A 13,293-nucleotide genomic window follows, 5' to 3' on the forward strand; every position below is an offset into this window, starting at 1 on the left:
GTTGTTAGTTCCATGTTATTTTATCACATATGCATACTTGAATAATGACCACTGAAGTCAATATAAGAAGTATTCCATCATCACAAAGATTTTTCTTGGGCAATCCTTTGATAGTCACATCCAGCTCCCTCCTGCCGAATTCTCCCTAATGTCTAGAAACCACTAATCTATTCTCTATCTCTATAGTTTTGTCATTTTGGGAGAACATTTTATATACAGAATTGTATAGTATGTGACCTTTTGATATTTTTTTTTTTTTTTTTTACTCAACCTAATGCTCTTGAGATCAATCCAAATTTGTGTATCAAGAGGTTTTTTTATTGCTGAGTAGTGGTATCTCATCCATTCTGATATAGATAAAAAATACTTCTTTAATGTTGCCATTTCAGGCACTATGGTAACTAACAAATACTTTTGAGCACAGGAACCATTTCAAGATCTCTTAACACTTTCTCTGCCAACAAGTAGGATCAGGCTTTGCCTTATATGTTTTATATAAGTTTTGAACAGCCGAAAATTAATTGTGGAGACTAGAGTGGAAAATCTTTTTCTTACTCCAAGCAAAATACTTTTAACACTATATTTTATATAGTAATTAAAATGTTGACTAAAAATCATTCTTACATGTTTTAAGAGTTTCAGCTACTAAACCTCTATTAACTGCCTCTGAGCTACCCTTTTTAAGACAGTATGCATTTTTTAAATATCTAATCACTTTGACCTCCTTTATCATTACAAGTAGTGATATTACATTTGGCACAATGTCCTAAACACTCATATAGAATTCACATCCTTGGTTAGAAAAGTAGTGTACAGTACTGTAATGTCCTATTTGGTTGTAACTTTGTTATGAGATAGAAATGTCTGTTGAATTAACAAAAGAGAGCCATTAGAATGTGCTGGTGAGAATCCTAGAATTCTAGTGGTTAAGACATTGTAGCATTTTTCATTAGCAATCATTAGATCATCAGTTCCTTAAAGGCAGAGGCTACGTATTATGGATCTATATATCCCTTACCTAGTACAGTGTTTGGCACAAAGTGGATGTTTAATCAGTATTTATTGAATACTGTATGTTGTAGGAGAGAACTCAGGAATTCAGTTCAAAACAGGATATTCTTGGGGCATCTGGGTGGCTCAGTGGTTGAACATCTGCCTTTGGCTTAGGTCATGATCCCAGGGTGCTGGGGTGAGTCTCGTATCAGGCTCCCCACAGGGAGCCTGCTTCTCCCTCTGCCTATGTCTCTGCCTGTCTCTGTGTGTCTCTCATGAATCAATCAATCAATCAATCTTAAAAAAAAGAAAACCTTAAAAAACAAAACAAAACAAGATATTCTCATGATGCTTTGCCTGGATACCATATCAATTTCTTCCCTCCATGTGGGGTTGTAGGTGGCTTCTTGGGTTTCATGGCCTGTCTACAGTACACTCCATCCTTTCTGAAGTTGGGCCTTAGTATAATGACATAATTAAGTAGAATTACCCAAGAAAAAAAACCTGGGCTGTTTATACTCCTAAACTACTCTGAAACTACCTGGTGTGATGGTAGATTGTTTAAGAAATAGCTCTCAAAACAAAATATGGAAAAACTTAGCTTTTAGTGCTCGCAATTTCTGTGGTTGAATACTTCCATCATGGCCAATTTCAAGTTACCAACAAGAAGCCAATGAAGATTGAGTTGAGAAGGATACACAGACTCACCTACCGTCAGTAGGAGCTATTCTTTTCCCCACTTCCTCTAAACACAGTCTAATGGGAAATAACAGGACAAGTAGGCCCTGGGAGTTCAGCTTTCCCCCACTTTGAGCCTTTTTCTGAAGCAGTACCACAGTCTCCTCTTTCCTCCCCAGGCACTCTCAAGCCACCAGGGCAGTGCTGAAAAGATAGGACTTGCCACATACTTGCATTTCCTTTGATTGTTTCATTTTGTTCCTTAAGGCTCTGTGAGTCAACTTATCAGGGTAGTTTGAAGGGCTTCAGTTACACATGCTCTGCCCTAGATACCCAGGCTCAAGAGAAACATACGGCATGGATAAGCTATGTTTATGTTATCCAGTAGCGACTAATTTCTTATCATCATCCTTCAATAACTCTGTACTGAAGGGGTTTTAATGTGGAAAGAGAACATATATTTTGCCTTTGTGCTATGTTCACTTTCAACCACATTCAAAAGGGTTCATTAAAAGCAACCTGCCTTATATTAAGTATAAAATTAATTTCTTCAGGAACCTAAAAGAGCCACAGTCTGCTTATGTTGAAGAAAAAAAAAGCTAGAATGTTGCTCGTGCAAATGCTTTATTTCTGGTAGAAATTGTCTCACATGATTGATAGAGCTTCTGTCAATACGGAGTTCAACAATGGAAACACGGATTCACTGTATGTACAGTGGTGATAACAAGGGAACAGCCTAGTCATTATTCTGCCCTCCAACTCCCACTGGCTTTTGTAAGTTAGAAAGCTACTCTGCTGTGATAGCTTAAGATTGGGCATCAAAGGGATTTACAAAGCAGATTCCAGACCTGTGGCACCTAAATTGAACGGATCACAGGAATCATTTTGAGGACCTTATTAAGTGTATATACTCTACCCACCATGAGAGGGACCTGAGAATTTAAAATATTATAATTTTTGCCACTGAAAATGTGATCCTCAGAGCAAAAGCACTGGTAATCACCTGGGAGCTTGTTGGAGATGCAGAATCTCAGGCCCTACCCAAGACTTGAAATCAGAATCTAAATTTAACAAGATCCCTAAGTAGTTTATACATGCATAAAAGTTTGAAAACCACTGTTAAATATTCAACACCAATTCTAATACTTCTGGACTACCAAAAGAGAATCTATTTGTTGCTAAAAAGTGGTAGAGGGGAAAAAATTAATTACTTCATTTCACTTATTTATTATTCACTGAATCAAAAAGACTTACGTAGCTAATGGTAAAAGATAAAAAGTAACAAAGAATATGGCTAAAGTAAAATATTGGAAGGGTAGGAAACCATCTTACTAAACTTGGTACAATAGAGTGAGCTTTTAGAAGCCAAAATGGACATGTCAATATGGTATGCAGAAGGAAGAAGAGCATACTCCTCACTGGTGGATAAAAAAAAACATGTAATTTTGCTAAAAGATTCAAACTTTCTTCCTGGTTCTATAATTTAAGAAAAATTTATTGGATATCTCTTTAGGCAAAATACTGTACTTTTGGGGGCTTCTGGGTGGCTCAGTCTATTGAGCAACCAACTTTTTTTTTTTTAAGATTTTTCATTTATTTGAGAGAGAGAGCAAGAGCATGCACAAGTGGGGGGAGGGGCAGTGGGAGACAGGGAGAAGCTGACTCCCCACTGAGCAGGGTCCCAAAGTGGGGCTGAATCCCAGAACCATAGGATCATGACCTGAGCTGAAGGCACAGCTTGACCAGTTGAAACACCCAGGAGCCCAGGGACCAACTCTTGATTTCAGCTCAGTCATGATCTCAGGTTCAAGAGATCAGGCCCTATTTCAGGCTTCATGCTGGGTGTGGAGCCTACTTAAGATTCTCCTTCTCCCTATCCATTTGCCCTTCCTCTTTGCACCCTAAAAAAACCCAAAAAGCAAAACAAACAAACAAACAAAAACCCCCAAAACCTGTGGACTTCTGAATGAATAGCAGCAGTTTTACAGAAGACTCAGAGATTTTAGTTGTAGTATAGTATATGGTATCACTGTTCAGTGACACCTTGGACTACATTCTTGAGTTACATTTTAAATTCTAGCTCAGTGAAGACATTTCCTTGGGTGTCTATAGGGACTTGTCATAGTATTTATCCCTCAGATTTCAACGTCTCCCTTCAGTTGGCTTTTTAAAGTAAACTCTATGGCCAACATAGGGCCCGAACTTACAACCCTAAGATCAAGAGTCGCATGCTCTACTAACTGAGCTAGCCAGGTACCCCTCCCTTCAGTTGGCTTTAAGCCACCAGAGTCATGCCAACCAACATCTTAGCTCAGTCCTCACATGACAATCTGTGAAATCTCTCTGTATGCCTAATCCTACTCACCATCTTGGTGAAGTGGGGCCTTCAGCCATGGTGAGAATGTCTGATGCCTGATAGTCCTCTTCTACAGGAGGGTTTCAGATTTAAAGTCTTGATCCAAATCAGAAGATTTTCTATGTGGATTGTATTCAATGTACACACAGACACACTCACACATAACCTACAATAAATTTCCTATTTTAGGATAGTGGCTCTGAAAGTGTGATCATGGACGTGCAGCATCAGTATCACCCAGGAACTTGTTTGAAATGCAGCTCCCCAGACCCTACCCCAGCCACTATATCAGAAATTCTGGGGATAGAACTCAGCAATCTGTATTTGAACAAGTCCTTCAATGATTCTGGTGCATGGTAAAGTTTGAGAATACTTTCTAAAAAGTAATGGCCTTCTAATCTGATCAATTAAAGTAGTAGTTCCCAAACTGTGATATTCACTGGAATCACACTTGAGTCCCAGGCCCAGAGATTCACTTAGTTGATATGGAGAATGATAGGATATCAGGATATTAAAAGCTCCCCAGACAACTGTCATTAGCAAAATTTGAGAATCACAGAAATGGGGTTTGCTGGTGATTTGGAGGCTGTCTACAAGATTTTAGTATGGATACTAGTTAATAACAAGAAAACACTTCTGATACAAACACTGCTAGGCTTTAAAAAAGGTTTTGTATGAACCTTTAAAAAAGGTTCTCTTACTTTTGGCAGTAAGGTTAATAATGACATACTCATTTTACTGATAAAGGAAGACTTAGTGACTCGTTAAAAATATCAAATTTGAATTTGAGATCCAAGCACATAGCTTTCCTTTTTCATGACAATTTTAGTAAAGCTCCTGCTTAGATGATGACTCCATTTGGGTAAGAAAGGGCTTTGTCATCTCACTGGCTGCTGATCACACTCAGCACATGATTATTTTGTAATCTGGCTCAATGAGGCAGTTGAGAAACCAGACTCAGATGCAGATGAGCACTTGTGAAAGCCCCTGTGAAATAACTTTTAGTTTAGTCTTAATGTTTTCCTAATTTGAGAGCCAATCATCTGGATAAATGCCAAATTAACCAAATAATTGCTCAAGCCTGCACCTCTCTTTAATTGGACCATCAGTTCCTTAATGGTATTTAAGCATCTTTCTAGGGTCAAATATCCTCTGCCACATAGGCTAGGAGAATCCTCACAATACTGAAGCATCAGACAGAAACTCCTCAGGGCAGAAGCTATATCTGTTCCATTATACTGTCCTGGTAAAGTCAGGTCATATTCAAAAGACCTACTTACTCTTAGGGATAGTTCACATCGTTTCAAAATCGAAGATACTCTAGTAAACTAGTGGCACTCTCCATTATGATCCAGGTAAATTAGACAAAGTAACAAAGCATCGTGGTCTGATTCACTTGGTCTGATACAGAGGACAATTAGTTGTCCTCTGTAGAAAATGCTGTTAACACCCTCACAGATTCTTTTTTCTGGCCCTACCAGCTGTGAATGGTGGCTGCTTATCACCTCTGGCTGCCCCTTTCCCTAGGAAATTGGGAGGTTTTGTTCCATCTGCACCCATGTCACCACTCAACCCCTACTGCCACTGCCACTACCATCTAAGGGGTAGCCCAATGATGGACTGATAAACAGAGATTTTAAAAAATGTTATTCTGGGGCAGCCTGGGTGGCTCAGCGGCTTAGCGCTGCCTTCACCCCAGGGCCTGATCCTGGAGACCCAGAATCTAGTCCCAAGTCAAGCTCCCTGCATGGAGCCTGCTTCTCCCTCCGCCTGGGTCTCTGCCCCCTACCCCTCACCGTGTCTCTCATGAATAAATAAATAAAATCTTTTTAAAAAATGGTTATTCTTCTTGCTTCAGGTGAGAATAACTCTGAAATGCAGTTTATAATCCAGATATCCCTCTCTAGGATGAGAATATAGGCTAGACCATGACTTTGCTCAGCTTCCCTGCCCCTTTCCTATCTTGCTTTCTTTTATAGGCTTTACCCTGGAGGACACTCCTTTAATGGCTCAGAGGTACCCCAATCCCCGCTTCTGCTTTTGGGACCTTAGTTGTGCTCTGTCCTTACCCATGACTACATACACAACATAAACATTCTAATAGCATCACAGAAAATCTCAAGGTTGACAATTCAACCAGTAGTCCTTATCACCAATATGATCATCTAAGTGGACACCAATACTAAACATTGATAGAAATGTTGGAGTAGAAAATTTAAATTTTTACCAACAAAATACTTAGCTTTTTTTTTCTTATAGAGGATACAAGTTCCCCATGATTATAAGACTCTATTCACCCTAATTCCAACATACCTTCTTGAGTGGGAAAGAAGGTTGGAATGATGGAACAGCACCCCAGGGATGTCCACAGGAGTACATTACACAGTCAACCTCTTCGATGACGTAGTTTAATACGGGAGAAAAAGTCTAGGAATAGGTGCCTTGAGGAATACTAAGCTATCAATGGTGATAAGTCAGTTACAAACAAGGACATTTCTATTTGATGTACTCAAAACCAGGCCTACTCTAATAGACTGACCTGAAGGTAAAAGTCTATGTTATTCTCCCATCCAGTGAGTAAATCACCCAGCGCCTACATTAATTATTTAGCAGTTTCAATCCATTAAATATAGATATGTTACATACACATTAAATACTCAGAACACATAAAACAAGACCAAGGGAAAAGCCTATTAAATATATGCTTCCTAACTATCTCTTATTCATGACTCTAGGGTTATTACCTATCATGAAAGGGAATCTCCTCTCTAGCACTGGGGGATCCTGGTATTTGATCAATACTTGGAATCAACATTCTTATTTTTTTTTCCTGATAATAAAGTATTTTGTTTTCATTTGGTTTCTATATTCAATTCAAATTCACCATGATTCTGATAAAGGTAATAACAAATCAATTATTTGAGCTCAAAGAGCCAAACTATTACTATTCTTTAAGAAACAAAGTGACTTGTGGAATACGATCTATTACAGCTTCCCCAAGTGAACCAATATTAATTTATGTGTATTTTTAAATAGTGAAATGTCTTCTCCCTTATTCAGTTAAAATGAACTCTGGGGATTTACTTATTCAACACCTAACTGTCCTTTAATTCACTTAGAGTATATTAATATGATTTTTTTGGAAGTGAAAAGGGGACACTAAAGAAGGAACTTCTAAACTTGCTATTCAAGAGTCTCTAAAATTGGTCCTTCATTTTTTCCATCTATCTTAAACTTTGCCCATATACTTTATATATTTGAATCAGAATTTTTAAACATTCAGGATTCTCTATATGCAAGAAACCATCCAGATGTTTTATAACTTTGAGCCTTTGTTAAGGCATTTCACTCTGATCTGGAATATTCCTGGTCCTCTTTTCTGTCAGTTCAAATAAAATCACTGTTCAAGGCTCAGCTGACCAACCCAGTCCATTAGTCAAACTCTCTTTCCTGAATTCCTGGAAGCCTTACTATTTTTTACCACTGTTTGGCCTGTATCATTTACTGATATGCCTTACTGTTCTCATATCCAACATGGTTGAAATCAAAATGTTTAAATAATTTCTCAGGCATTTTCCTCTTATCTTCTCTGCTCTAGCTTGCTGACCTCAGGGCACTTAAGAAAGGACTCAGAGCGAGAATTCATTTGGAATTAGTTCCAGTCAGAAGTGATTTGAAATAAATCTCTGTAAAAGATGGAGCAGTGATTCCCAACTTGCAGGCCTTGAACCCTGAGTAGGGGGAGGGGACAGGGTCTGGAGAAGGCTGTGGAAGGAGTTGTTTTAAGCTATTGCATTTTTATCCACAAGTAAGAGTATATACATACATCTACACACATCTCATATATACTTTGTTATTGTCAGCTGTGGGTAGGTGCTCTAGATAAAAATCATGTGAGAGCCTTTCTCATTTCTAGCTCTGGGACTTCAGTTATTCTCTATAGTCACCCCATAATCATTTTCCATGAATTATAGTCATTTGTTATTATCATATTTTCTTATTTTAATAAAGGGACCTACCAAATCTTTTTTTCTTATTTTAAAGAATCTTTTAAAATTATAATGGGGTTTTCCAGAGTTGAAAATTGGCAAGCACTCACATAGAGATTTTTAGGACAATGTGATTCATTCATTAGGTGATCCATCCTCAGTTTTAGCTCTTCTAACTAGTTGACATACTGTTTAATAGAGAACACACTTCTTTTTGCAGAAAATCCTAAGTAATCTATCATGCTGAACTGTCCTCCAAGAGAGTCAGTTACAACAACCAATAATCAGATCCAAGCTGGGCAGAGTGAAACCAGCATACTTGTGCCAGAGAAAGTTAGAATTATTGTTCTCAAAATTTATAGAGTAAGAGATATGTGCCTAGGCTTCCAGAAATGTCATGCTTATACTAGTGCCAAGCCAAGGTGATGATTATTCCAGACTGTTCTTAGGCCTCTTTGAAATAGGCTACGGTGCCATGAACTCTCACATACTCTTGTTTTTTATGGGATGTTGGTTTAAGCTAAAGAACTTGGTAAGAAGAACAGTCATGGAAGCTTTCCCTTCCTTTTTTAATTCACATGAGGAAGAAGTACATTCATCTTGGGAACATCTACTTATACATGTAAGTTCTATGTGCTACGTATCAAAAAGTACCTTGCTGAAGAAAAACTCAGGACTCTAAAATTGGGCAAAGCATTGGGATTTATGGCATCAGCTCCCTTTGTGTGCTTCTTTCTCTTATTCATAATCTTTCCATTATGCTCTCCCTAAGAATTAATGCTTAGGTACTTCAGATAAATTCTGAATTCAGAGTCAAGATTTCTCTATGGGACACATGCAAATTGATAGCCTGGAATTTTCTTTTTCAATGGCCATGGGTTTGCCAATTCACTTAACTTATAATTTCATTTATTGATTTACTTAATTTATAATTTATTTTTTACTGTTTTAAAAAATATTTATTTGAGAGAGAAGAGAGATAGAGATGGAGAGAGTACATGAGGGAGGAAAGAGGCAGAAGAAGATGCAGAGAGAGAATCTCAAGTGGACTCTGCTGAGCAAGGAGCCTGAGTTGGGGCTTGATCCCACAAACTTGAGATCACAACCTAAGCTGAAATCAATAGTTGAATGCTTAACCCATTGACCCACTCAGGTGCTACAAATAATTCAAATTTTAAAACAGTAGCATCAATTTCATCACTTAACAAATTCATTCATTCCTACCCTCATTCAATATTTATTGAGTGCATATTATCTGCTTCACTATTGTATTAAATCCTGAGAATAAAATCATGAGTTAAACCAAATATGGTTCTTGACATCATGGGAAGTTAACATGCGATGGGAGAAAAAAATCCCAGAAAAACAGAAAGAAAAAAGAAATATTGACAAGTGTAAAACCCAACTGTGGTATCTGTTATAAAGGATAATTAAAAGGCAATATAAAAATCTGCAAGAGATGAAGTTGATCTAGGCATGGGGCCAGGTGTGACTTTCTAAGAAAGCAGCAATTGAACTTGGAGATGGAGAAAGGAAAGAGCTAATGAAGAAGGGAAGGAAAAGCATTTCAAGGAGAAGGAACAGTATGTTCCAATAGCCCCTGGAAGAAGAGAGGATGGTGAATGTTGAATATGCAGAACAAAAAAAGTTGGTATAGCTGAAGAGCAGGGGAAAAGGGGTCATATAGTGAAAGAGCTAGCTGGAGAGGCACACCACTTCTGTATACTCTGGAAAATTCAGATGTAGAAGAACAAGATTCACTTTGCCAGCTGTTCTAAGGAACCTTTCCAAAGCAAGTCAATTCTTCCTTCCTAGCTGAAGTTTGTACCAAATCAGCACCATAGCAAGACTGCACACCATTTCAGAAATCACTCAATTTAGAAGAGTGGTCGATAGAGTAATAAAAATGGGTACCAAGGGAACCATGTTACCCACTGTAAGCATCAATAGAGGCTGATTTAGGAAGTGGTTTCTTTGTATTGCTTGTAGAAAGCATTGTTTTTTTCTCGAGCAGTAACCTTGGTCTAAAAATTTCTTTACCCCTTTTTTTTGGTGGGGGGAGGGGTATTGAACAATACGCCTAGCAAAAGGCATATTAATGTAGTGACTTAATTTTTTTTTTCCTTTTCATTATAAAGACTTACCTATAACACTAAGCTCTGCACTGGAAAAGATAACTCCATGTTTATTCTCTGCCACGCACTGATACATGCCAGCATCTGAGAGGTTCACTATTGTGATGTTGAGCATTCCTTGCTCAATTTGAATTCTATCCTGTGAAGGGAAAGAGGAACACAAAACAGTGACCTTCTACAACCGAGACCTTAAGGCAATTTTGCTACATGTTATATCAAAGGGGCTTAATGAGAAGAAAATAGCCATCATATAAGCAATTTACATAACATGATCTATTTATCTGTCAACTAAATTTGTGGCAGGTCAGATGCTAAATGGAACAACCTTGTACATCAGTTGGTAAATGGAATTTAAATTGTAGGACTCTCTGGAGTTCTCATTGATTCAATAGTGAAAACATTCAGATTAATATCCCCTCTAAATAGATGCACTTGAAATTTAAAATGCTTTTTTTTTTACTCTGAGGTGTTGTGCTAACTGGGGGAAGGCTTGAGGAGGGGGGAAATACATCCAAATTTACTGTTTAGAGTATTAAAACACTCAGATTATGAGCAGGCAACACTTTGAAGGTTAATAGAATTATAATCTTCTTGGAGAAGCAGAAATAAATATTTCATATTGGTTTACTCAAAAAAAAAAAAAAAAAGAAGGTAGGTATTAATAATTTAAGGTTCCCTTACTCTGTTGCTGTCAGTGGCATAATCTAAGTTTAGGACCATCTTCTGGTGGCCGGTTGGAAGAAAGGAAAGTTAGTGCATTGAACAAAAGACCATTCTCATTTGTCAGCCTGAGGATACATAACTTGTATTATCAATTTTCCTAAGTGCCGAACAGGCTCTCCTCCCCAGGAACCTGCCATTTAAAATAAATAAAATAAAGACGTACTGGTTTTCTATTTGCCTTAGGGTTGTGATTTAGCTGGGTAGACACCTTATTAGGCTTTTATCATATCTAGGTATCCATGTTCCCTCACATTAAATAATAGGGAGGAAATGCCTGTTAGTTACCCTATACTATAGTGGTTTGAGTTTTGCTTTTATAATTGGAGCCAGCAGGAGCCCTTCCAGGGACAAGAGAGTAGTACTTGACAGGGTGATAGTCCCCTTTCTGCTTTGTGTGCACTGATGATCCACCATCGCTCACAGCAGGCACTTTTCACTGGGCTGCCTGCGGTGGAGGAAATCTGAGTATGAAAAACTGGCTCTCAACTTGGGGCTTGAGGAATGTCAGGCCATTTGCAATGTCAAATTTCAGTGAACATTTGAGTTCAATTGGAAAATACAATAAAAAAAAGTTAAATTGGACACAGTTGTTCCTCATTCTAAGGTCCTCCTCATCCTCCCTCTTGCTTCATTCCAAGCTCTGTGTCAGGGTCTTCTCCCTCATAGGGGCATTCCTGTATTATGTCAATGTCCCTTCATCACAGATTCTCATGGTACCTTCCAGATGATCTTTCAGAACCAAGGTACTTATTCTTCCAGGTGCTAAGTTTGAGGACTGCTCGCAGCTGGATCTCTCTCTGGGAACTGCTCTTGGCTGAAAGAACTTCCCCAAATCAATGGTCAATGAAGGGGTACAAAGGCAGGGCTCCCTTTGCCTCAATTTAGGAACCACAGGACTTTCTGCTCCAGTGCTCTCCCTGGAGGTCTCTGTTGGAACGGCACCATTGTTTAACCTCCCTCTGCCCAGTGGGCTTCTCTGACTCCTTCAGAGGTGGGGCTCTGAAAGCTTTCCCAGCCTACCTCCTTAATACAAATCTCTGCCACAGAGTCTATTTTTAGAAAATTCAGAGGTGGAGAGTGACTGCTGAAGTATTTCCAAAGAGCATTTGAACGTTTCTTCCCTTTATGCCCTAATCCTCTCCCCCACATGGCTTTTAAGATCTTACTTTCCATATAACCAATTCTGAAAACCTCATTCAAACAAACTTTGGTAGTACTAATCCAGTAGACATTTAACATTTGGATCCTGGACCGATTACTTACTAAGGATGGATGTTGACCTTAGGCAAACTGCTCTGCGACGCCCATTTTACAGATAAGTCGGTTTCCTTGTCTATACATTGGGCATAGCAATAGCAAGGACCTCATAAGGTTCCTTGTGAATATAAGATGAGACCATGTGTTTGAAGTGGCAAGATAGGTTAGTACTTGTTAATGTCTGAGAAGCAGACCTTCCAAATCCTTTAAAAATATTATTATAACCTATCATTTCCCCTTACAAAATGAATAGTCCACATAGAGTTTTTATTTCAGTGGTTATATATTTCTATAATTTCCATTTTATTCTTTTAAAGTCTATCTGCTTATCTTTTCAAAATATCTTGTTTATTTTCATGGACATGATTTCTTCATTTAACTCTTTCAGCACTCTAAACATACTTACTCCTATTTCTATTCCTATTGTTAGAGTATTCTATAGATTGGCTATCTTTCTAAAAAATAAATATTTGCATATGTTTTGGAATATTGTTTGCAGGCTTATTTGTGAAAAGGAGTTATTCTTCTTTGTTTTGTCTTTATTCCCATTAGCAGTTTTAGGGCTCCTCTACCTCATCCCTAGGCCACCAGTCCAGAAACAGATCTACTCATGGATTCTCTGAGTTCCCGATCTGTGAGGATGCTCAAATTACTGCAGCTCTCATCCCAGAGCCAGTGGGAATCACAGTCCAGGACTTTCCACCTGCCTTGCACCACAGCGTCCTATTACAAAAGGCAACAATTTGGCTGCTTCTTTTACTGTATGGCAATAGGTGGGGAAGATCCACACTCTAAGCCTTTACTGCAAAGATATTGTATCCTGTCTCCAGAGAGAGGATATACTTTTTATAAACCTGAGCTCTCAGATATCCCTGCCTGCTCTCAGCCTTATAGTCTGGTGCTTCCAGCCCCAATGATCACTTTTAGTTTTTGTTCCTTTACTGTTGCATTAGAGATGTTTATCTTACATTTACATATGTCATTATGACATGTTTGGAGGCCAGAGTGGGTGTTTTGATGGTGATCTTATTGGACATCACATTGTCCGGAAGTATCCACAGATAGAAGAGAATAACAAAACCACACTGAAATGAAAATTTGTATGCTGAGGTCTTATTCTCTCTTATCTAGAACATACACAAATTCGTATCTTAGCACAATT

At 38.3% G+C, this 13,293-nt stretch overlaps 1 protein-coding gene and 1 long non-coding RNA gene across 24 annotated transcripts in view; one reads left to right on the forward strand and one right to left on the reverse strand.

Annotated features, from left to right (window-relative positions):
• Positions 1-13,293, reverse strand: part of CNTN4 (contactin 4) — a 917,305-nt gene that overhangs the window by 134,756 nt on the left and 769,256 nt on the right. For all 14 annotated transcript variants that reach the window (XM_072785322.1, XM_072785326.1, XM_072785332.1 and 11 more), the window contains one exon: positions 10,161-10,290. In XM_072785322.1, coding sequence (XP_072641423.1) covers positions 10,161-10,290 — 130 coding nt within the window. The remainder of the gene's footprint in view (positions 1-10,160; positions 10,291-13,293) is intronic.
• The window catches only part of LOC140609942 (uncharacterized), a 171,847-nt gene that overhangs the window by 89,448 nt on the left and 69,106 nt on the right, over positions 1-13,293 (forward strand). The window lies entirely within an intron of this gene.

Source organism: Canis lupus, chromosome 19 (assembly GCF_048164855.1).
Source record: "Canis lupus baileyi chromosome 19, mCanLup2.hap1, whole genome shotgun sequence".
Classification (NCBI taxonomy): domain Eukaryota; kingdom Metazoa; phylum Chordata; class Mammalia; order Carnivora; family Canidae; genus Canis; species Canis lupus.